The 26651-nt window shown below is 41.9% G+C and overlaps 1 protein-coding gene across 1 annotated transcript in view; it reads left to right on the forward strand.

Moving 5' to 3' along the window:
- Positions 1-14667, forward strand: part of LOC126272539 (calcium and integrin-binding protein 1-like) — a 44172-nt gene extending 29505 nt beyond the window's left edge. Inside the window, exon 5 of the mRNA XM_049975457.1 lies at positions 13605-14667. Coding sequence (XP_049831414.1) covers positions 13605-13626 — 22 coding nt within the window. The 3' untranslated portion in view covers positions 13627-14667. The remainder of the gene's footprint in view (positions 1-13604) is intronic.
- The last annotated feature ends 11984 nt before the right edge of the window (positions 14668-26651 follow it).

Consider the following 26651-nt stretch of genomic DNA (forward strand, 5'->3'; position numbering starts at 1 on the left):
GCTCATTCCGCTGCAGAGTGAAAATCTCATTCTGACACCATCAGTTATTTTGCTGCCCAAATAGCAAACCTCATTTGCTACTTAAAGTGCCTCGTTTCCTAATCTGATTCCCTCAGCATCACCTGATTTAATTAGACAACTGTCCATTCCGGTAACAGCTTAACACTGGGGATAGACTACAACCCTGTTTCACTCCCTTCTCAACTGCTGCTTCCCTTCCATGCTCCTCAACTCAAGTGCCATTTGGTTTCAGTTATAAATAGCCTTTTGATCCCTGTATTTTACTGTGGATAGCTTCAGAATTTCAATGTTTGTTCCATCGACGTTGTCATAAGCTTTCTCGAGATCTACAAATGCTATAGACACAGATTTACCTTTAATCTATCTTCAAAGAGAAGAATTAGGGCCAGTATTGCCTCACATGTTCCTTCTCCAGAATCCAAACTAATCTTCCCCAAGATTGGCTTCTACCAGTTTTACCATTATCCTGTAAATAATTTTGTTAGAATTTTGCAACTGTGACTTACTAAACTTTTAGTTCGGTAATATTCACATCAGTCAGCACCTGCCTTCTTTGGGATATGAATTATTACAAACTGGGATTTGAATTATTACATTCTTCTTGAAGCCTGAAGGTATTTTGCTTGCTTCATACATTTTGCACACCAGATGAAGAGTTTTGTTGTAACTGACTCTCTCAGTGCTATTAGTAGTTCTGACAGAATTTCATCTATTCCAGGTGCCTTGTTTCAACTCAGATTTTTCAATGCTGTGTCAGATTTTCTCACAGTATCGTATCTCCTATCTCATCTTTGTTCTCTTCCATTTCTATTATATTGCCTTCAAGTTCATGTTGCTTGCATAGCCCTCCCCTCCTATATACTCCTTCCATCTTGCAGCTTTCCCTTCTTTGCATGGTACTAGTTTTCCATCTAAGCTCGTGATACTCATTTATTCCCTGTGATATCCAAGGATTTCTGTTACCCTTTTCTATCTGTTTGATCCTCTGCTGCCTTCATTATTCCAAGTCTCAAAACTATCCATTCATCTTTTTCTCTCTTCCTTTCCTCTGTTGTGTTAAACTATTGTTTAATGTGCCCTTTGAAGCTCTCAACAACCACATTTCTTCCAACTTGTCCAGGTTCTGTCTCTTTAATTTCCTCAGATTCTTCAGTTTTAATCTACTGTGGTCAGTCCATCCCTGCCCCTGAAAATGTTGTACAGTTTAAAACCTGGTACCAGAATTGACCTGAAACCTTCTGGTATCCCCTGGTCACTTCCATGTATACAACCTTCATTTGTGATTCTTAAATCAAGTATTAATGATAATTAAATTATGACACATGCAAAATTCTATCAGATGACTTCCTCTTTCATTCCTGTTCCCCAGTCCATATTCACCTACTACTTTTATGTGTCTTCCTTTTCCTACTATATAATGCCAGCTCCCCATCATAGTTAAATTTTCCTCTTCCTTAACTATCTGAATAACTTCTATTACCTCATCACAGAGTTCTTCAATCTCTTCTTTATCTGTGGATCTACTGGCATATTAACTTGCACTACCTTTGTGGGTGTTGACTGTGTGTCCATCTTGGCTGTGACAATGCATTCACTGTGCTGGTCGTAATGGCTTACCTGCATTCCTGTTTTCTTATCCATTATTAGACCTACTCCTGTGTTACCCCTGTTTGAGTTTATATTGATAGCCCTGTTTTTGCCTGACCTGAAGTGTCTTTCATCCTGCCTCCAAACTTTACTAATTTTCACTATATCTAACTTCAGCTTATCCAGTCTGCTTTTTAAATTTGCTAACCCAAGCCTGAAAAAAGTTGCACAAATATCTAGTGAATCTTGATAAGTTTTCATTGTGGTGCAAACATTGGTAACTTGGTTTAAATATTCAGAAACAAAAGAAGTTGCACTTTGCAGAATGCAGAAAATTGTACCTTATGATTACAAGATCAGTGAGCCACATAAGAACGGAATTGACTGTGAAAGAGTATGACGGTGTGTATGCTGATCTTCATGATCAGTGGAGTACTGGTGGTAATGAGATGAACAAATAGATACTGCCTGAGTAAAAAAAGTGAAGCATCCAGAAGGGGAGAAAAAAGTAAAATGTAACTTTACTAATTGATAGGGTATATGATGTTATTGCAATGATTATTCCAGTAATTGAAAAACCAACTCAGATGTACTGTAGTGTTTCGGTATGTTTATAAAAATATCCCAACACACCATTGGAAAGCTGCTTGTGAGTAAATTGAATAAGAGTAAATGCAGTGGGAAAGGAAAACTGTGTTGTTTCCTTTCTCATAAGCAGTGAATGTGGAGCTGTTCCCTCTTAGTAGACTTCTTTATGTCGACCTGGCTATCCTCTTGGCTTTGTTTTGGTCCCCTTGGAGTTTGACCTCCATTTCCAAAATTTTGCATTCAGTGTGAGCCATCGGGGATGAACTCCCAACCTAGCTTCCATGGTGCAGGTTTCTCTCCCCCTCCCCTCTCCTCTCCTCTCCCTTTGCACCCTGGCCTCCCTACTGCTAGCTCACCAGCACGGTAGCCAGTCCATGTGGTGGGTCTGTTAAGTACCCACTTGGCTGAGCCCCCTAACACCACAGGGATCACACTAGTACGTGATCTGTTAATGCCTCGTGTATGCCCATGAGTCGATGCTCGTCGATTTGGGGCGCCAGAACTCTCGGCAATAGCTGCCGGCCCTTGCTGTGGCTGGGTGGCGTCCATGGGGTGAGCCCCTGATCGGAGTGGGTGGTACTAGGGCGGACACCTTGCGCATGAAGCGACAAAAGCGTCACCATCCTGGCCATTCTGTGGCCATCTCTAACAGTGGTAGCAGATGTGACACTCCTTCTTCTGATCCTTTGGCCTTCCCCTCCCTGGCCACCCCTGGGAGGAGAGTCAAGCTCGCCGACTAGGGTTGAAACCTTTCCTTCGGTACCTGGTTTGTGCCTGGATGGATGGCAGTAGTTTTGCCATGACCAAGACTTTGTTTTTTGTGGAGACGATTGAAGATAAGTATGGTGAAGTTGAAGTGATGAGTAAAATGCGGTCCGGTGTTTCGCTCATAAAGACATCTTCTGCTGCCCAATCTGACGCCCTGCGTGCTTGTGACCGTCTTGGTGACGTCCGTCATGTCCCACCAATCTTTGAACTCAGTACAGGGCATTATTTTCCACTGAGTTGTTCTTTTGCAAACTGACGAGGAGCTCCGTGCTTACTTCAAGGGGCGAGGGGTTTGTTTTATCCGCCATGTGCAGCGAGGCCCTCCAAACAATCACATCGCTACGGGTGCCCTTATCCTGCCCTTTGAAGGGGTTGTCCTCCCCAGAGAAGGTCAAGGTAATGGTGTATCGGTGTGATGTAAAAACTTATATTTCACCACTGATAAGGTGTTTAAATGCTTACCGTTTGGGCACGTCTTCCAGCTGCACTACTAACCCCCTCTGTGGTGACTGTGGGGCTCCCACCCATAAGGGGAGTGCCTGTGCTCACTCGCCAATGTGTGTAAATTGTAATAGACGGCATTCTCCACGCTTGCTTACATGCCCGGTGCTTGTGAAAGAAAGAAGGCTTCAAGAGTAAAAAACCTTAGATCAGCTCACCTACACTGAGGCTCGTCAAAAATAGGACGGGCTCCATCCTGTGTCTATGACTTCTACTTTCGCTTCAATTAGCCCATTCCCCCTCCTACTCCCTCCTCTTCCTAGCCCCACCCTCTTCTCCCCATGCATTCAGTGTCCTCCTCCTCCTCCCATCCCCCTCCCCCTCAGCACCCATATCCACCCCTTCGGGTGTGCTCCCCCTGCCCCGCCGGAGAAGTGCTCCCCTCCTTCAGGGGCCGCCAGTACTGGAGCTCCCTTCTGGTGCTTCTCTTCCCAGCACCCCCCTGAAAGGCAGTCTACTGCTCCACATTAGCAGCATGATCTGCGGCCGGTGGGCACCAAGATTGCCCGGTGTAATTCCGTGCCTGCCCTCACTGAAGTCTGCCCTTCTCTTCCTTCCCAAGAGAAGCAGCAGAAATGCAGGAACAAGGGCAAGGCCCCTCTGATACCCCCTGAAATGCAGCCATCCCTTCCTACAGTCAATGAACCAACCGAGTCTGACCCCCACCTATATGGATATTACCCAATCCTTATCGGTGACGGGTAGTGACTTGGTGATGTGACAGACTCTGGTCTATTCGCTCCACTTTGGACTCTGGCTTGAGAATCCTCCAGTGGAATTTTAATGGATATTTGCGTCACCTTCCAGAGTTGCATGCAGCCTCTTCTTTTAATCTACTCTTCCGCTTATATTTCGCTCCAGGAGACCCATTTTGCCAATTTTTACTCACCCACCCTATGTGGGTTCCATGCTTTCTGTCTGAACCGAATTGGCCTCTTGCGGGCTTCTGGTGGTGTTTGCACCTTGGTCCGTAAGCACATTGTTAGTAAATGTGTTCCCCTCCATACCACTCTGGAAGCCATTGCTATCAGGGTCCATCTGGCCACTCCAGTCACAATCTGTAATCTCTACCTCCTGCCTGACAGGCTGCCCACATCCTATGCTCTCACCACCCTTCTTCAACAACTCCCTTCCTTTTATTAGGAGACTTTAATGCCCACAACCCTCTTTGGAGTAGTCATACGGCTACTGCCCTGGGCAGGTCAGTTGAAGCTGTTCTGGCAGGGCTTGACCTCTGTTTACTAAACACAGGCACTCCCACACACTTCAGTGTGGTGCATGGCACTTTCTGCACCATTGACTTCTCCATCTGCAGTCCCGGCCTTCTTCCCTCCATTCAGTGGGGCATCCAAGATGACTTATGTGACATCAACCATTACCGCATTGTTTTCACCTCCCTTCAGTGTCTCTCACTCCATCACCCTCCCAGGTGGGCCATATCTAAGGCTGATTGGGGTGCCTTTTCCTCTGCTCCCATCCCCTCTGTATTTTCACATGACAGTGTTGATGAATCTACTCAGACTTTGACTGCCACCATCCTTTCAGCAATGCCTTCTTCAGGTTCCCGCCGGAAGGTGGTCCCTTGTTGGACTCCGGAAATTGCTGCAGCCATAAAAAACTGCTGCCGTGCTCTTCAACATTTCAAGTGGCACCTTTCTACTGCTCTTCATCTGGTCTTTAAACAACTCCACGCCTGGGCCTGCTACCTAATCAAATTTCAGAAACGGATTTCCTGGGAACGATAGGTAGCTGCCATTGGACCCCACACTCAGACGAATTTTTGGTCACTGTCCACCCACCGGGGTTGCAGGAATTTTTGTGCATAGTGTTGTCCTTACCAATCCGGACTTTGTAGCAGAAAATTTCGCTCAAAACTTTGCTCAATCTTTGGCATCGGCTCAGTACCTGCCCACATTCCTTCTCCTGAAAGAGCGTTCAGAATGACTGCCTTTGTCTTTTGTTTCTCACTGCTCGGAGCCATGTAATGCCCCATTCAGTTAGTGGGAATTTGCCAGTGCCCTCGCCCTTTGTCCTGACACGTCCCCTGGACCGGCTCGGATACATAACCAAATGCTCCAACAGTTATCAGTGGCTGGCCACCATTGTATACTGACCATCCTCAACTGTCTGTGGAGTGAGAGAGTCTTTCATACCCAGTGGCAGGAAAGCATTGTTGTTCTGGTGTTGATGCCAGGGAAACTGCCTCTTCAGTTGGAAAGCTACTGTCCAATTAGCCTTACTAACACCTTCTGTAAGCTCCTTGAACGCATGGTGAGTTGGTGGCTGTATTGGATCCTTGAATCCCGTGAACTTTTGTCATTGACTCAAAGTGGTTTTCGTTGTGGCCACTCTACGGTGGATAACTTGGTCCACCTGGAGTCTGCTATCCAGTTGGCTATTGCCCATCAGCAACACCTTGCAGTCTTCTTTGATCTGCATAAAGCCTATGACACCACCTGGCGCCACCACATCCTCACCACCCTTCATGAACGGGGCCTTCGTGGCACTCTGCCTGTTTTTATCCATAACTTCCTTTCTTGTCACTGTTTTCAGGTCCAAGTTGGCTCCTCCTACAGCTCTCCCCATTGGCAAGAAAATGGGGTTGCACAGGGTTCCGTGCTGAGCGTCCCTCTCTTTCTTATAGCCATTAATGGTCTGGTGACAACTGTTGGGCCGACAGTGTCTCTTTGTATGCTGAAGATTTTTGTATATACTTCGCCTCCTCCATAAATGGCACTGCAGAACGACGTCTACAGGGGGAAATCTGTCGGGCGCACACATGGGCTCTCTTCCATGGATTTCAGTTTTCGGCGATCAAGACATGTGTCATGCATTTCTGCCGTGGCCATACAGCCCATCCCCATCCGGAACTGTTCCTTGATGGCCAGCCCCTCGAGGTGGTGGACACCCATCGCTTCTTGGGTCAGGTCTTCGATGCCCAGTTGACATGGCTCCCTCATCTTCGCCAGCTGAAGAGGACGTGCTGGTCCCATCTCAGTGTTCTTAGGTGTATGTGCAATATTTCCTGGGGTGCAAACCGTCTGTTCTCCTGCTATTGTATCAATAGTTGGTCCAGTCTCGTTTAGACTATGGAAGTCCTGTCTTTGTCTGTGTCACCTTCGACATTGCTGATACTAGACCCCATCCACCACTGTGGGGTCCAACTTGCGACTGGTGCCTTCCTGACTAGCCTCGTACTTAGCCTTCTCGCAGATGTGGGGATTCCACTACTGTGAGTTTTGCAACAGCTGATATCTTATGCGCTCTGCATTCGCTGCACCCCAAAACACCCTAATTATGATCTTCCTTTATCCAGACACGGAGGTCACCCTGCCGCAGTGGCAGCCACAGTGTGGGCTTACCATGGCTGTCCGCATTCAGCCACTCTTTTCTGAGCTCCAGCAATTGCCTTTACCGCCTCTCCTCTCCACTCAAGCATGTTCCCCTGTGTGGTGCGTCTCTCGGCCACAGCTCTGTCTTGATCTCTCAGTCGATTCAAAGGATTCTGTCCCTCCGATGGCTCTTCGCCACCAGTTCTCCTATCTCCTCAGTTCTTTTAAGGGTTCAGAAGTGATCTATGTTGATGGTTCCGTGGTTGCTGGCCGCACTGGTTTGTCTTACACACGCAAGGAACTTTGTTCCTTGTCAGATGGCTGTAGTGTTTTTACTGCAGAATTGGTAGCCATGTTGCGAGCACTGGACCATATCCGCCCCTGCTCAGGGCTATCCTTCACTATATGTAGTGACTCACTGAGCGGTTTGCATGCTATCGGCCAGTGCTTCCCTCGCCACACGTTTGTCATCGCTATCCATGACTCCCTTTCTCTCCTCACTCAGCTTGGATGTTCAGTGGTTTTCATTTGGACCCCAGGCCATGTTGGGATTCCTGGCAATGAACTTGCTGATTGACTGGCTAAATTAGCTACTACCAGGCCATCTCTTGCTATTGGCATTCCGGAAATAGACCATCGCTCGGAATTATATTGTAAGGTTTTGGGCCTTTGGGATGCAAAATGGGTCACTCTTTCTTCACCGAACAAGCTCAGGGCAATTAAGGATTCTACAACTCCATGATGGTCCTCCTTAAGTGCCTCTCGTAAGGTCTCTGTCATCCTATGCCGCCTCCATATCGGTCATACTTTTTTGACTCATAGTTATCTCCTCCATCACGAGGACCCCCCCCCCCCCCCCTTTCTGTCATTGTGGCTCACATCTTATTGGACTGTACCAAATTAGCCACTTTTAACTTTCCAGACTCGCTACCCCTTGTGTTGGCTGACAATGCCTCAGCGGTGGATTTCGTTTTATGTTTTATTCGTGATGGGGTTTTTTATCGTTTTATTTAAGGGAGGGATCTTCCACCTTATCGGTGAGTGGAGGGGATGGTAGGCCCTCTTGCCTCTCGCCTTTGCCCCAACTGGATTGGTTTCAACTGGGCTTGGTGGTTCACCCCGGCCCTCTACCTTCCCACTCCTTTCCTTACGGGATCTGTTATGTCTTGAGCGTCTCTCTTGTCTCCTGTGCTTCTTCCTTCCTTCCCTGTCATTAGTTTATCATTTTATGGACATTGTAGTTCCCTCTCTTAATGTGGGATCTTATCGGTTTCAGTTAATCTAAGGTCGGAGGGACTGATGACCGCTTATTTTGGTCCCTTCTCCACCCAACCGACCAACTTTTCTTTTACTGGGAGATTTTAATGCACATACACCTTTGTGGGATAGCCATAAGATCACCAACAAGCAACAGTACCTCCATTATGACAGCTGCCACCCATTCAATATCAAACGGTCCCATCCCTACAGCCTAGGTCTTCATGGCAAACGAATCTGCTCTAGTCCTGAATCCCTGAACCATTACACCAACAACCTGAAAACAGCTTTTGCATCCCGCAACTACCCTCCCGACCTGGTACAGAAACAAATAACCAGAGCCACTTCCTCATCCCCTCAAACCCAGAACCTCCCACAGAAGAACCCCAAAAGTGCCCCACTTGTGACAGGGTACTTTCAGGGACTGGATCAGACTCTGAATGTGGCTCTCCAGCAGGGATACGACTTCCTCAAATACTGCCCTGAAATGAGATCCATCCTTCATGAAATCCTCCCCACTCCACCAAGAGTGTCTTTCCGCTGTCCACCTAACCTTCGTAAGCTCTTGGTTCATCCCTATGAAATCCCCAAACCACCTTCCCTACCCTCTGGCTCCTACCCTTGTAACTGCCCCCGGTGTAAAACCTGTCCCATGCACCCTCCCACCACCACCTACTCCAGTCCTGTTACCCAGAAGGTGTACATGATCAAAGGCAGGCCATTTGTGAAAGCACCCACGTGATTTACCAACTGCCTACACTGTGAAGCTTTCTATGTGTGAATGACCAGCAACAAACTGTCCATTTGCATGAATGGACACAGGCAGACAGTGTTTGTTGGTAATGAGGATCACCCTGTGGCTAAACATGCCTTGGTGCACGGCCAGCACATCTTGGCACAGTGTTACACTGTCCAGGTTATATGGATACTTCCCACTGACACCAACCTATCAGAACTCCGGAGATGGGAACTTGCCCTTCAATATATCCTCTCTTCCCGTTACCTACCAGGCCTCAATCTCTGCTAATTTCAAGTTGCTGCCGCTCATACCTCACCTGTCATTCAACATCTTTGCCTCTGTACTTCCGCTTTGACTGACATCTCTGCCCAAACTCTTTGCCTTTACATATGTCTCCTTGTGTCTGTATATGTGCAGATGGATGTGTGTGTGTGTGTGTGTGTGTGTGTGTGTGTGTGTGTGTGTGTGTGTGTGTGTTTGTTTGTTTGTTTGTTTGTTTGTTTGTGTGTCTATCAACATACCAATGCTTTCGTTACTTCATCTTTGTTTTTAGATATATTTTTCCCACGTGGATTGTTTCCCTCTATTATATTCATATAATTATTTATTTTCTTTTTCTATTGCTTACTCCCCCCCCCCCCCCCCCCTCCTCCTTCCTAGGCACCTGTCATGGTTGTGAAGTGAAATCAGACCTTACAGTCAGTTCTCGTAACTACCCTCCAGCATCCGTCACACTGTCTTTCAACAGGCAATATATGGAACCCTTTCTCTGAGTGGGATTCTGGTACCGTGACTAGCAGTTTGCCAACTTACACAATGTACTGCACATAAATAGACAGAAAGGCCCATTTCTTACATACTCCTTTCTGTATTCTTCATAATCACAATTATGACAATTCACCACCAGTTTTGACACTACACTGAGTATCTTCAGATCCTACTGCATACCACGTAGATGGCATTTCATGAAATAATTGTTTTCATATGCCTTTTCCAACAATTCCACCTATGGTGAATGAATTGTGAAGACGACCAATTTGTGGCTGAAGCTAGCAGTGATGATAATTATATTATTTATGTTCTTATGTCTAAATCCTGCATGGTCAATGTGTACTTTTCCCCCAAAAGAACCATTACTGTTTGGTTGAAGACGACTGTTTACAGCCACAAGCCATTGAATATCTAGGAGTATGCATATTGATATTTATTAGAAATGATATTCATGTGACGCCACTAATACAGTAGACTCTCATATCTAAAACTCCTAACTTACCTTGTGTTTGTCTAGAGTTGCAGATCCACAGATAGATTCTGTTATTTATAAAGTTAAGATCACATTAAACATATAAAGTCTTCAGTGGGGTGCACTTAAATGTCTCATTGCATCAGTGTTCCCACATTTACACTGAGCAAAACAGTACAGTGCTATCTCGAAAAATATGTGCATCTGTCAATACTGTCCCAAGACTCACTGCAACTACTCCTCTTCAGCTGAGGCTGCGCCTTTTATGCTGGTGACTTCTGACTCCATTCCCATGACATCAGACAAGCTCAGCATCAGAATTAAGACTTGGATTTTGACAAAAAAATTTAAATGTCATGTTATTTTAAGTTTTTACTGGTGGCCAATTATACAGTAATTCAGTACATCCAAATGAAATTTTGGACTCCCTTAGAAATTGTTGGTTCTGTTTGCAGGCAAATAGTGTTTGTAATATATTGATTGAAATGAGTCTGAAGGAAGTGCTAAGAACATTCAAACACACACAAAACACTAGAAAAATTCTAAAATAAAAATCAAACAATGGAAACTCCAGGTAGGGATATCAACAGTGCAGGAAAAGATAGATTGCTACTCTCTGTAAAGAAGACACGCCAAGTTGCAGATAGGCACAATTAAGACACTCACTTATAGCCTACAGCCTTCAAAATACACACACACACACACACACACACACACACACACACACACACACACACACGTGGAGTTGGCAATCGTGTGTACATGAGGTGTGCTTGAGTTTATAATTGTGTCTGTCTGCAACTTGACATGTCTTCTTTACAGTACATCAAACAATATTATTGTGATGTGTATCCAACAAATTCATTGACAGAGGAATACGAAACTGAGATCAGATTTTGTCAAGCCAAGAGTTAAGAGTTGCTGGCATTTTGATTAATAAATAGTGATAACAACACTATCTTTTAAGTAAAACTAGTTATTATAATCAAGGTGTTTTGATATTGGGCTACGACTGGACTACTTCAAGAGACTTCACTTTAAAAAAAGTGTTAATATTAAGATAAGCAGTGCTCTCATATCAGGATCTGCAGGATTAGCTCATGGAACATGCCCCCACAGAATCTAATATATCACTGCAAATAAGAGGCATATGTTAGTAGAGTTTGGGATAATTTCCAAAGAGGAACCACGTATGAAAGAGAATGCTCTTGCACTGAACACTTGTTAAAATCCATATAAAATATATAATATAGAATATAAGATAGTGGTCAAAAGCATCTGGTATATTACATCAGAACAAAACCGATCTTAATTTTTTTGTCATGCTTAACACAGAGTTATCATCTGAAGCAGTTGATTAGGACAGATAGAGTAGTTACAATTGACCTCAGATTTGTGAAAAACAGTGGTAAATTCTATAGAATGATACCACAACCTAGAGTGATGAAAAGTTAAATAACCACATAAAATCAGTTGCAGGAGAAGTAGGTGCAAGACTGAAACTTATTGGAAGGATCTTAAGGAAATCTAATCTATTAACAAAGGAGGGCACTTAAAAAATCATTGTACAACCACTTGTCGAGTATTAAGTCACAGATTATTTTTTATAAATAGCAAAAAAAAGGAGGGAGGGGGGATTCAATCAGCCATTGGGAGCCATAATGTTCCTACACTCAGTAGGCATCCAGTGGTGGTAGCATGAAATCTGTATTTGTACTACTTCGCTTTCTGTGATATGTTAAAATGTACTCAACAATAGAAAATCCCACCAATTGTGAGATGAATTATGTAATTTGGTTTTTGTTGGCAAAAAAAAAAAAAAAAAAAAAAAAAAAAAAAAAAAAAAAAAAACAAAATAATTGAAATTTATCATGACCTTTTGTGATGTATATGGAAAAAGGCATAATGAGTGAAACCTGAGTGAGGCAGTGTTGCATTGATTTTCAAAACAGCTGTACCAGTGTTCATGATGAGGACTGCAGTGATAGGCCTAGCCTTGTGACTGATGAACTGGTGATGAAAATGGATAAAATTCATGACAGTCATCGCTCTGTGAATTTTGGGGAAAATGTTCTGTAATCGCAAAGTTTGGTGCATGAAATTGTGGCGGAGAAGCTTGGTTGCAACAAATTTTGTGCTAGTTGGGTTCCCAAAATTCTAACAGAAGACCACGAAAAACAGAGACTCACTGCAGCACTGACCTTCCTCGAAGCTGGTGAGAAAATGGTAACAAAGTTAAAGATTGTATCATAACTGGGGACAAGACATAGGTGAAGCAAGTCAGTTGTGAAACAGAAAGGTAGTCGATGGAATGGGGACCTCCAAAGAAACAATGGAAGTGTTTGCAAAAGCTATCAGCAAGAAAGATCGAGGCCACTGGAGTGATTCTAGTTGATTTCCTTGAATATGGCACACAATTAACTCAGATAGTTATTTTCAAACGCTGACGAAGTTAAAGTAGTTGATACAAACCAAGCGTTAGGGAGAACTGAGTGCAAAAGTTTTGTTTCTTCAAGACAACACACAACTAATCATACCTGAGAGCTCTGGTGGGGGTTTTAATGGGAGGTGTTTGATCATCCACCACACAGCCATTATTTGGCACTGAGCGACTACCACCTCTTCCCACAACGTTTGATGCTGATGCTGAACTATGTGTCGATATAAACCAATGGTTGCAATCGTAGGAGGCAGATTTCTGTAGGGAGGGTATTGAAAAACTTGTCATGGTATGATAGTGCCTCAATTTGAATGCCGATTATGTAGAAAAATAGCTTAGGAGCTTACCTTTAAAATGTATATAATAAAATTTGGTTTTTCCATAGTGTTAATTTTTTATTTCAAAATGTATGTTACTTTCTGGTTAGCCCTCTCAATTACTTCCTTCCTCATATATCTTACTAAAGTCAAATAAATTGAAGCTCATATGGAAGGTTATAAATAGGTAGTCTTCCCCATGCACCATTCACCTGAGGAACAGAACAGGGGAAAATGATCATGGTACATGAAATTTCCTCCGACAACCACAGTAAACTAGCTTGCTAGTGAATAGATATACATAAAAATTACTTTTTATGGACTTCTGGTCTCTTTTTTTGTGACTTTCCACAATAAAATAACTTAGTGAGACCAGTATGAAATTGATTGCATAATTTTTTTGGGGCCGTTAGACAAAACTAATTCGAGGAACCAGACTGAATCTTTCACATTGAAGTTGAGTGTGCACAGTTTTGAAACTTCCCAGCAGACTAAAATTGTGAAACGGACCAGGACTGGAGTACAAAACCTTGATTTTCATGAGCACAACACACTTGCATGGTTTCAGTTCTGCTAGTACCTCTCTTTTACTTTCCAAACTACACAGAAATTCTCTTGCACAATTCTTAGGTCATTCCGGGTAACTGTTAATAAAGATCAGTTTTATTCTTTCACAGTCTGAACTGGGAAGTTCAGTATCTTATAATGTGATGTCAAATAGCATTAATAGATTACCTGTGACTGGTTAAGTCCAACATTATTCTTACACAACATGCTGTTAACAAGTTTTTCTTTTTTTCTTATATTCCAGTGCTTTCAGAATTCGCCTGTGAACGAACCCTGCAGATTGGTGTGTGGTGGTCTACGCATTGCTCAACAGTTGTTGCCAAAGTTCAGTCAGTTGATACTGACTGTAAAACTCTGGGTGCTAGCAGGAATCTCACCGTGGCTAGTCATAATTCAATATTTAAACAGAACAAAAAAACTTCTGAGACACAATTTGTTTTTATGAACATTGCATAAATAATTATGGTGCCAAGCCTTTTCATGCACAAGATTTTTTCAGTGTGATACATAAATATTGGTAATATCAAGACACAAATGATCTGACATCTGGGTGGTAATATCAAGACACAAATGATCTGACATCTGGGGTTCATACACAGCCCCAGTTCTTTCAAAGCACAAATTATTTATAAAACATCTGGAGCAAGAAAGAGTCTCCATTATCACAAAATTCATTAGAGGGAAGACTTTTAACTTTTATTGATCAGTGAGACTTCTTTTTTTTATAGAAAGAAAATATATGCAAGAGAATGCAATTTATAGCATGTCAGTCTTCACCACGAGTATTGAAGTGGCATGTTGATGAAAGTAAACTCTGATTTTCTCATTACAAGTCAAAACATTAGAGTATGTAATGGTAGTTTGTAAGGGAAGTTAAAAACATTTTATTTTCTATTTTGGGAGTAAATGGCACTAAATTGACTGCAAACCTCCTGTATTTATGATTGAAGGGTATTTAAAGCACACAACTTTATTCTTGTAACTACTGTGCTAACATGTGAAATTTCAGATTGCATAATCAATATATGCATTTGTTGTAGCCTGGAACAGTATTTTAAACGTACAAATATTTACTACTAAATACTCAGGAGTATTCCTAATCACTGTTTCTCACTGCAGTTATTTTATAATAATAGTCTTATTCCTGACAATTATGCATTTATCTTTGTAGAAGGTTTACTCTAGTCTTGATCTTTTTTGTGTAAATGTTGAACATTGAAATATAAAAATTAATTAGAAATTAAAATGCCTCAGTGTTCTGACAAATATGATTTTTATGCTGTGATATAAATAATTTGTAATGGACATTTCAGAGTGTTGTTTAGCCACATGCTTCTAGTGTTGTCCATTTTGTAGGTACATGCTGAACATTGTCAAGTGCAGTTGGCTGCATCTTAACAACACAGCCCCTTCTTCCCCATCTCCAAACTCCAATCACAAAGTTATTTTATTTGAACAACAGTGTGTGAAATCCTATCCTTTGAGAGTAACTACACAGCAACAAAGGAAAGTGCACAGTTTCAAACATATGTTGCTGTATTTGAAATTTTTCATAGAGACGCAAGATATTTACATTTGGTGCAGTAATTAAACATTTAGTGTATGATATAATTAATGATCAAATAGAAATTGAAACATGGAATTACAACAAACAGTGAAAAGGTGGCATCTAATATATTGGAAACTTTGTAACGTGCAGGTGTTAGAAGTAGAAGGATGGTTCCATATATCACGTTCAATACATCTATTAGCAGTGGAGTTGAAAAGGATTCAGTTCCATATAGTAATTGTCAGTTCAGAATGTGGCTTTGGAAGAGAATAATGTTTTGAGTTCTTGCATTTGGCATAGGGGTGTTTTCTCCTTCCATATCCATATACTGAACAAGTTACATGTATAGGGATGATGGTACTTCCTATGAAATCTGGATGTGGCTCAGAGAACCCAAAGGTCTGGGGTTCAATCTAAATCAGTCCGAGGATTTAGACCTGTCACTTATCATTTTTTTTCACATCTAGCAATCTTTGTTAGTGTGAAAACTGGTGAGTTGCACTGCAGATCCCCCTGTAACCAGCTGGGTCAGTCAGTTCAAAGGCAGAGGAAGCCAAATGAACACCACCTCCCACAGGACCTTGCTTAGTAAAGCACTGTGGTCTTCAAACCAACCTTTTGGTTGATTACAGCTATCTTTACCTTTATGGAATTAGATGTATTTCTCAAATAAGTTTGTTGGCCATCTTATTGTATTCATGAGGTTACTTAGCATAAGTGGTTGGATGTACAACACTAATAATGCCAAATTTTGACAGAAGTTGCTATTTTTCTGAAGGCGAAACAGTCTGCGATGAAGATTACCCCCCCCCCCCCCTCCTCCCCCTCCCCCCAAAGGCACTCCTCAAATGAAAGTAATTTGAACATTTTCCACTGCAGGTTGGCAGAACTATTTATAAATGGGAATATGCTAGACTGTGTTCCTTATTCTTCCAAACTCTCATCACTACTTTTATAAAGGCCTCATTGCTACTGCTGTGGAGGCCAAGTTGCCCCTGTTACATTATGGTAGGCAGAGTTTGTGAAATGGCTTATGGTGCAGTACACTGCTAAGACATTTTCTCCCTGCCACTATTGCACAGCTATGCCTCAGTGTCAGGTAACAGGATAGGAGAATGAAGGTTCTACAGTGCTCCAACAAATTAGTAACAGTCACACAAAGGAGTTAAAAAAGTTTACTTACCTTTATGGCTTGTCGAATAATGAAGACTGCAACACTGCATGTAATATAACACAAAAGCTACCCTCAATGGCTAGTGTAAATAATGTTATGCAAATTCTACAGCACATAGCAAATGCAATTTACAATAATAGTCTGTTCACTTCTAAGATTTCACTGAAGGACGTTCCCTGTCTAAGTTAGGCCTGGACAATTATTTATAACAAAGTAGACAAGAGCTGCTGTTCTATCCTTTGAGTAGGCTTCTGCCCATTGTCATCTGGTCATTGGCAAATTGTACTCAGCCGTCAATTGGCTGAGGCGAAGTCAACATCATCATCATCAGCACTGCCCATTGCACTGTTGGAACCCGCACAAGTGGCGAGTCTCCATGGCACTGTCACCAGCTCGCATCTTTGTGCCAGTGGTGTTTTTACCCGGCTGTGTCTTGTCTGGACGACACAGCACTTACCATTTTTGAGAATTCTGTAGGCAATGCCCTGTGCTGAGATATTCTTCCGCCAGACACACCTGCAAGTACTTCTTGAGGGTTTTCGAATCCTGTCACTTGTTCATCCATTTGTAGCCAACAAGGTAATGGTGTGAGCACTTCTTGTACCAAATAGAGAAAGAAGTCATCTTTAGGTGCCACTTTCAAGCCCCAGGCCCTCGTGCAGGCCTGTTGATGATGCATCTAGGCGAACAAGAGCACTCATGCTCACTTGCCACCCATGGACGGAGCAGCCATGTGTCATTACATAGTGCAGGGAAAATAAATGAAATGTGGGTGTGGATAGGGCCCCCCCCCCGTTGAGTTGACAGGTTGCCTGGTGCAAGTCATCACAGTTGATACCATGTTGGCAACTTATGTGTCAGCGAGGCTGATTCTGATAATGGAGCTCTGTTTCTGCATTTCCTGAGACTGTAACTTTCTTTACCTATTGCCCAACTGTACTCCTATCAACTGCAGCATCACCATGCACTGGACACAAATATTTATGGATGTTCACCATGGTCTCTTTTTCCTGCACACAAGAATTCAATAACAGCACACTGTTTGTAACATGTCTTATGTAGATGTCATTTTGATGCTGTACTATGGCTCTGCCATCCGCCACAACAGTTAAAAACTTCACCAGTGCATAGAACAAAAATCACATGTGGAGCACCAACAAGGACATTTGTCGATATATATGAATGGATTTTAAAAAAGAAAAAAATGTGGGGCATTACTTATTGAACGACCCTCGTATTAATTTCAAAGATGTATGACTCGGACCATTAAGATGACACTCTGTTTGTGGAATAAACAGCAAGGCAATGAGATCATAGCTCATTTTTCCAAGTTGACATGTTTAACTATGGGAAAAGGAGTGAAATTTTAAACAGTATCAAAATATATTCATTGGTCGTCTCCACAAATTTGATATTCATTTTCAGGATTTTGAAATATTAAATGAAAAGTTCAGTGTCTTCTCACTTGATAGTAAAGATATGGAAACTCAGCTACAGCTATAACTTATGGACCTACAGTTGCGTTGTAAGTTCCTTAATGAAATTAGTCGCAAAAAATGTTTATAAGAATTTTTCTCAACGTAAATTTCTATGACTTTACAAGTTTGTAGCTGCGATTATATCAATGTTTTGATCAATATTTTTTGACAAGCAACTTAATTCCACAGTGAGGAGAACAGAATCTGCCTTCAGAAGCATACTGACAGATTTCAACTTAAAACCGTTCAAAAAGTGATAAGACATTGATGCTTTAGTGACTAGCAGAAAAGCAATATTCATTGACATCCTGTGTTTCTATGTTTAATGTTTCAATAAAATGCCCACTATATACAGGTTTGGCAATTTAAATTTCATCCTAAAATGATATTAATCATAAGGCTACACCAACTGTAAGAAATACCATGTTTCTTACTTAGCTGCCGCATATTCTTCACTTCATCAGAATATTAAGGGTTGCTTCATTTTGTTGTTATTTCTAATTAATACAACAGTTTTAGAAAATACATTTTGCTATAAAACGCACTAAGGAGACACCATGAAGTGATACACCTCCGTGTAACATGGAGATTATTGGCAGCAGAATTGAAGACTCATTGCAGAGCTATCATGTTGCAATTCCTCCCTCTCCTCGCCACTCCTTTCTGCACCATATGTTGCCTTGAGCCAGCTCACATGAGCAGATCAGTGAGCAGACCTGCTCTACTGCATACAATTTGGAGAGTAATTTAAGATGTGAAGTGATTGTCCTAAAACACTGAATGTATTGTGTGTTTATTGGTTTGCTAATTCAGAAGAGAATCACAAAGGACAATAGCATCTCATGATTCATCGAGAAAAGAAGAAATGTGAGATATGCAGTCTGTGGCTGACCAAAACTGCACAAATCCTAAGCTAAACTCTTGGTTGAAGTGGTTACATTACTTCCACCTGTATTTCAGTTTGGGTGATTACAGTAACCCTGTATCTGTCCAGATTAGTGCACTCAATAATCTGAAGAAAGAAACCATAAAAAAGACTTGACTAGTACACACAGCTTACCTTCCAGTTTTTATTCATGACCTACGTCTCAACTTCATCTAGACAGGTTACTGATGATAATTAAAAGCAATGGCAAGTACTGCATTGAAATTTTCAATAAAGGAAAAGGATTCAGACAAAATTCTGCTCTTAAAAATGATTAAAGTTTTTATAAAATCATTTGCAATAAATACTGTGAAACAGTTTTTCCTCATGTTTCTGTCTTGTCTGGGCTTCTGGAGTATTCAAAATCCTCAGACTAGGTCAAATTCCTGTTGTCTTCCCTGAAACCTGTGCAGGCTAAATGTCACTAAGCAAATACTGGCAAGAGACCAAGCCATAGGTAATATTTATTTTGTGATAGATAATATTTTGAAAAGGTGTTGTTTTACAAATAAGGCACTCCATTAAATCTCTAGCTCGGTCAGAACAGGGCAACAATCACCAATATAATTTTTTGTCTTTGTTGTACTCACAGATATCCGAGATAAAATATTATAAGAAGTGAAACAAAAAATATAATGTAGTGTAACAATCACTGGATTAATTGTGATTAAAGTCTTGGCATAGCTATATGCACATATACAGATGGTGGTTGTATCGTTTACACAAAAAAAGGCAGTGTATTGGCTGAGCTGTCACTTTCACTCTGGTGATCCATGTGAAAACGTTCCTAGTGTGGTGATGGCTGCACGACAAGAATTAAGACTGAATAGTACCTGGAGCTAGATGTACGAGACATTCTATTTCGAAAATTGTTCGAAATTCAGTATTCCAAGATCCACAAAGTCAATAGTGTGCTGAGAATACCAAATTTCAGGCATTAGTTCTCACCACAGACAACATAGTGGCCAATGGCCATCACTTAACGACAGAGAAGTGACATTTGTGTAAAGTTGTCAGTGCTAACAGACAAGCAATACTGCATGAAATAACTGTGGAAATCAATGTGAGATGTACGACAAACCTGTACATTAGGACAGTGTGGCGAAATTTGCCATTAATGGGCTACATAAGCAGATGACCGTGAGTGCCTTTGCTAATACCACATTGCCTGCAGCACCTGTCCTGGGCTCGTGACCTTATTGGGGATCCTAGACAACTGGAAAACTGTGACCTGGTCAGATGTGCCCCGATTTTCATTGGTAAGAATTGATGGTAGTGTCCAAGTGTGGCCAGACCCCATGAAGCCAAGGACCCAAGTTGTCACAAAGGCATTATGCAGGTGGTGATTCCATAATGGTGTGGGCTATGTTTACATGGAACGGACTTGGTCCTCTGGTTCAACTGAACTGATCATTGACTGGAAATAGTTATATTTGGCTACTTGGGAGACCATTTTCACCCTTTCATGGACTTCATGTTCCCAAATAACGATGGAATTTTTATGGATGACATGCACCATGTCACCAGGCCGCAACTATTGGTGATGATTGGTTTTAACAACATTTTGGACATTTCGATTGAGTGATTTGACCACCCAGATGGCCCAACATGATTCCCATTAAATATATTTATGGGATATAATTGAGAGGTTAATTCATTCACAAAATCCTGCACCAGCAACACTTTTGCAATTATGGATGGCTATAGAGGCAACATAGCTCAATACTTCTCCAGGGAATTTCCAACGATGTGAGTCCATGTCACGTCGAGCTACTGCCCAACGCCGAGCAAAAGGAGGTCAAACACAATATTAGCAGGTATCCCATGACTTTTGTCACCTCACTGTAGTTTTTTAAAAAATGCTGTGTACAAGACCTGATGAGAAGGGAAAATAAATGTGCTACAAAATTATTTGCCAAACACATGCAGTACTGGTGGTAATGGTTGCTTTCAATGTAGGATCCATTTCAGTCCACAAACTTCTACAATAATTTCTTCCACTGCTAAAAATATTTCTGTGACGCTGCACAGGATATCCACTATGTTTGCTTTCTGGTGCAGTGCAAGTACTCGGACTTATGATCCAGTGCAGCTACCAAGATGAAAAAGAACTCTAGATTAAACTCACCTCAAAGTTGCAGAATTGTGGTTCTGGAGGAGAGTTACAAGAAGCAGATTGGACTGACAAAAACAAAGGAGGTGGTTCTACAAGAAATAGCAGAGAAGAAAGAACTACTGAAGGTTTTCTACAAAAAAATTTTGAGAGCAAAACATAGGTAAGGAAGTGAGGGGGACAACTGAGAACATTGTATTTAAAAATACGATCAGTGAGATAGAGATGTTCATACATGGAGATAAAGGACTGCTCAAGAGAAGCAGCAGCTCTGGCTCACTGCACACTACATGCAGAAAAGCATGGCAGAGCAGCAGGGCTTCTGCAGTTCAGCGCATAATGCTTGCACAGCACAGCACGCAGAGTTTGAAAGGAAGTGGCAATTTTACATTCGTCTTTGAGAATTTTACAGTTGTCTCGGAAATGGTGACGGGAAAAATGTTCAGTGAGGGAACCACTGTTATAAATAGCATCACTCACTGTTCATAGTGGCTATATTATACATTTACTGAATAGAATTGGGTTCAATGGGCAGATTTAGTGATGCAAAAAAATTTTAAATTCTAATAGAAAACAGATGACTTATAGGATCCTGCGTACCTCACATGGTAAACCACTTTCTGAGCACAAAATGTAACTCTCCTTAAATTTTTGTAGGTGATGAGGGGTTTTGATTCTTAAAGCTTTGTGATCCTACCTTGAATGTAAAATCACTGATAATTGGAAAAACAAAGTTTTTAATACAGGCCTTCTCGTGCTTGTCAGTGGAATGTGCATTTGAGCTCCAGATTTCATGTGTTTAGAAGACCCTTTGAGTGTGAGCTGGGAACTGAAGATAGAATAGTGACAGTTACATGTGTACTACGCCATTATTTGAGGACTTAAAACAATACATAAAGTGATTTCGCTGAGGACACCGTGAGACCACTGAGTTCTGAGCATTATCTCACACACGCTTGACATAGGTACAGTGCACTGAAGCTTTTCTCAAGAGATAAAAATTCTAGAAGTGTTAGTCCAAAGGCAGCTAACAGCTTTCTTTCTTTAAGTCTTATGTAGTCCAGATGACTGGTATCGTATAAAGTGTTAGGTTACCTTAACTGAATGAATCACATATTCCATCATTAAATGCTTTTTATATTAACAATGAAAGTGAACTGTGGTTACAGATGCACACATTGCTTCTGAAAGCTCAGCACACCCAGACGCAATTGACGCACACCGAGAATGCAGACAACAGGTGTGGCAGAGAGAGAGGTAAACTATGCTTCTTGGACAATGTCAGAGGCCTGTCCAGCTTGACTCCCTGCTGTTCATCTCTGCTGGGTTCTTTGCAGTGCTTCATTGGAGTGTGTGCTTTACAACAAACACTGGCAACCCTCTGCTCCGCCGCTGCTGCTTCTTTTGGAAAAGATGAGAAAGGGGAGGTTCTGGTCATGGTTCAGAAACTGAGGGGTGCAAGTGTTTAGAAGAAAACAATTATCTTGCTGTATCAAAATTTGGTACAAATCTCAAAGAGCTTGATCTCATGGTGGATTAATCACTAATGGGTTGGATAGATGTTTAAGGCAAGACAGTCAACAGCATACAGCTTCTTGGGCACCAAATGCTGCGAAGCAATACTGCACTCAGTCAAATATACAACTCGCTCTCCAAGAGGAATTACATTTACTGAACTTCACATGGTACACCCATGGATCCTACTAATTCTCCAAAATTCACTCTATGATTCAGATAGGCTGTTAGCTCTCTCTCTCTCCTCCCTCTGCCCCCTCCCCTCCAACATACGTAAATATCTTTTGGTGTCGATTTTCCCTTTGTCGGCATTGATGCTGGTGAGATTCCCCCCCCTTCCACTTACTATCCACTTGTGACTATTCAGAATGCATTATGCGCATGACGTGTGTCTTTAACCACCATTGTTAACACACACAATTGCTTGCTAATGAATGGAAAAGAAGTATATCACTCACAATCATACAAAACTGTTAAGGCTTTCGTGGGCACTTCTTGACGAACTGCCTATTGGTTTCTGTCTCAGATTCTTTGGCCGACATTCGTCTTATGATTTTTCTTGGTGTTTCGCTAGCACAAGTGGCTGAAATTGTCAAAGTTTCACCCTCCATTTCTGGTGGTAGACTGGTGCCAAGATCGCGGACGCAGACTGTATGTACCTGGCAAACCAACGTCCAAAGGCTTCTCTGTGGTTATTTCTGGTGCGGTTGCTATCTGCAATGGTCGTTCACTGCAGCATGGGGAGGCAGGTTCTGTTTATCTTGAGACTTTCTTGTTGAAACGATTTTCGTGTTTGCGTATTTCTATAGCTTCTCTGAACAAGCGGGAGTGATCGCTCCTTTCTACAGCCTGTCGGCGAATTTTGTTACGTGATAGGTCTCCACAGCATGTGATCTGCTATGGCCGATGTCTCCACCTGTCCCAACCTGCAACGACACTTATGTTCTGTGATCCTGGTGTTGATTGATTGTCCACTAATTCCAAAATAAACTTTTCCACATGTGCATGGTATGCCGCATATTCCCGACATTGCAAGTGGTTCCCTTTTATCCTTCGCTGTTCTAAGATACTCTTTGATCTTCTTTGTTGGTTTATAAACAGTCTTTATGCCGTGTTTGTGCCATATATGGCTGATTCTGTCTGTCACTGTGGGAATGTAGGGCAGAAAGGGTGCACCTGACATTTCTTTTACTGACGTGTCACTTCACCAAGTCTTTGATTCTTATACTTTTAATATAACTTGCGGAGTACCCATTGCTCCTCAGAACACTTTCCAGCTGTTTCATCTCGTGGCTGTGGTTCACATATTTGTCTTGTTCATGTTACAAGCGTATTAATCATGCCTCTTTTTCTGGCTCAGGTGGTGATTTGATAGTTTGTTCAGGTATTGGTACATGAGTGTCAGTTTCCGAGGAACACTATGGCTAGGACACTTGAACAGTCTCCATGCTATAATTTACCTTGGAAGTAGGAAAGCACAAAAACTACCCTTTCTAGATGTGCTGGTCACAACGCACGGTGAAAACATGGGACACACCATTTATCGGAAACCGTCACACACAAACTGTCAAATCTCCAACTGAGCCAGAAAATAGAGTTCGTAATGCGAGCAAGATGAATATGTGAGTCGCAGAATGTCAAATGCGAAATGAAACACCTGGAAAGTATTCTGAGGCGCAATGGGTACTCCACAAGTTATATAACAGAGTCAAACACTCGGCGAAGTGACACATCAAAAAAAGAAATGTTGGGTACAGTCTTCCTGCCATACATTCCCAGAGTGACAGACAGAATTGGTCGTATATTGTGCAAACATGGCATAAAGACTACTTAAAAACCAACAAAGAAGAGCAAAGAGAGTGTCAGATCGGCAGAGGATAGAAGGAATCCACCTGCAATGTCAGGAATATACTGCATACCATGCACATGCAAGAAACATTGTAATGGAATAAGTGGACAATCAATCACCATCAGGATCACAGAACATAAGTGTCATTGCAAGTTGGGGCAGGTGGAGAAATAGGCTGTGGCAGAGCATGCGCTGTGACAGACTAACCACATAGTAAAATTCTCCGACATGAAAGTTCTGTCTGTAGAGAAGGGCCATCACATCCACCTGTTCAGACAGCTATAGAAATACACGAACATGAGAAACAAGAAAGAATAAAACCTTAAGGTAAACAGATCTGAGCTTCCCGTGCTGCAGTGAACAACTGTTGCAGGCAGCAAGAGGAGAACTGCACTGGAAATGGCTGCAGAGAAGTCCTTGGACGTTTGCATGCCAGGTACATATAGTCAGTCGGTGGCCGCGAGGTCGGCTCCAATCCACCACCAGAAATTGAGGGTGAAATTTGCTGGTGAAACGTCAGAAAAATCATCAGACAAACATCGGCCAAAGAAACTACCACAGAAGCCAACAGGCAGTATGTCATTAGCGTTGTTGTTATTGTGGTCTTGTCCTGAGATTGGTTTGATGCAGCTCTACATGCTACTCTATCCTGTGCAAGCTTCTTCATCTCCCAGTACCTACTGCAACCTACATTCTTCTGAATCTGCTTAGTGTATTTATCTCTTAGTCTCCCTCTATGATTTTTACCCTCCAATACTAAACTGGTGATCCTTTGGTGCCGCAGAACATGTCCTACCAACCGATACCTTCTTCTAGTCAAGTTGTGCCACAAACTTCTCTTCTCCCCAATCCTATTCAATACTTCCTCATTAGTTATGTGATCTACCCATCTAATCTTTAGCATTCTTCTGTAGCACCACATTTAGAAAGCTTCTATTATCTTCTTGTCCAAACTATTTATCGTCCATGTTTCACTTCCATACATGGATACACTCCATACAAATACTTTCAAAAATGGCTTCCTGACACTTAAATCTATACTCGAAGTAAACAAATTTCTCTTCTTTAGAAACACTATCCTTGCCACTGCCAGTCTACATTTTATACCCTCTCTACGTCGACCATCATCAGTTATTTTGCTCCCCAAATAGCAAAACTCCTTTACTACTTTAAGTCTCTCATTTCCTAATCTAATTCCCTCAGCATCACCCGACTTAATTCGACTACATTCCATTATCCTCGTTTTGCTTTTGTTGATGTTCATCTTATATCCTCCTTTCAAGACACTATCCCGAGTTCGAGTCTCGGTCAGGCGCACAGTTTTAATCTGCCAGGAAGTTTCATATCAGCGCACACTCCGCTGCAGAGTGAAAATCTCATTCTGGAAACTATCAATTCTGTTCAACTGCTCTTCCATGTCCTTTGCTGTCTCTGACAGAATTACAATGTCATCGGCGAACCTCGAAGTCTTTAATTATTCTCCATGGATTTTAATACCTACTCCGAATTTTTCTTTTGTTTCCTTCACTGCTTGCTGAATATACAGATTGAATAACGTCGGGGAGAGACTACAACCCTGTCTCACTCCCTTCCCAACCACTGCTTCCCTTTCATGTCCCTTGACTCTTATAACTGCCATCTGGTTTCTGCGCAAATTGTAAATAGCTTTTCGCTCCTTGTATTTTACCCCTACCTCCTTCGAATTTGAAAGAGAGTATTCCAGTCAACATTGTCAAAAGCTTTCTCTAATTCTACAAATGCTAGAAACGTAGGTTTGCCCTTCCTTAATCTAGCTTCTAAGATTAGTCATAGGGTCAGTATTGCCTCACGTGTTCAAACATTTCTACGGAATCCTAACTGATCTTCCCCGAGGTTGGCTTCTACTAGTTTTTCCATTCGTCTGTAAAGAATTCACGTTAGTATTTTGCAGCTATGACTTATTAAACTGATAGTTCAGTAATTTTCACATCTGTCAACACCTGCTTTCTTTGGGATTGGAATTATTATATTCTTCTTGAAGTCTGAGTGTATTTCGCCTGCTTCATACATCTTGTTCACCAGATGGTAGAGTTTTGTCAGGACTGGCTCTCCCAAGGCCGTCAGTAGTTCTAATGGAATGTTGTCTACTCCTGGGACCTTGTTTCGACTCAGGTCTTTCAGTGCTCTGTCAAACTCTTTACGCAGCATCATATCTCCCATTTCATCTTCATCTACATCCTCTTAAATTTCCATAATATTGTCCTCAAGTACATCGCTCTTGTATAGACCCTCTATATACTCCTTCCACCTTTCTGCTTTCTGTTCTTTGCTTAGAACTGGGTTTCCATCTGAGCTCTTGATATTCATACAAGTGGTTCTCTTTTCTCCAAAGGTCTCTTTAATTTTCCTGTAGGCAGTATCTATCTTACCCCTAGTGAGATAAGCCTCTACATCCTTACATTTGTCCCCTAGCCATCCCTGCTTAGCCATTTTGCCCTTTCTGTCAATCTCATTTTTGAGACGTTTGTATTCCTTTTTGCCTGCTTCATTTACTGCATTTTTATATTTTCTCCTTTCATCAATTAAATTCAATATTTCTTCTGTTACCCAAGGATTTCTACTAGCCCTCGTCTTTTTACCTACTTGATCCTCTGCTGCCTTCACTACTTCATCCCTCAGAGCTACCCATTCTTCTTCTACTGTATTCCT

This window comes from Schistocerca gregaria, chromosome 5 (genome assembly GCF_023897955.1).
Source record: "Schistocerca gregaria isolate iqSchGreg1 chromosome 5, iqSchGreg1.2, whole genome shotgun sequence".
NCBI lineage: Eukaryota > Metazoa > Arthropoda > Insecta > Orthoptera > Acrididae > Schistocerca > Schistocerca gregaria.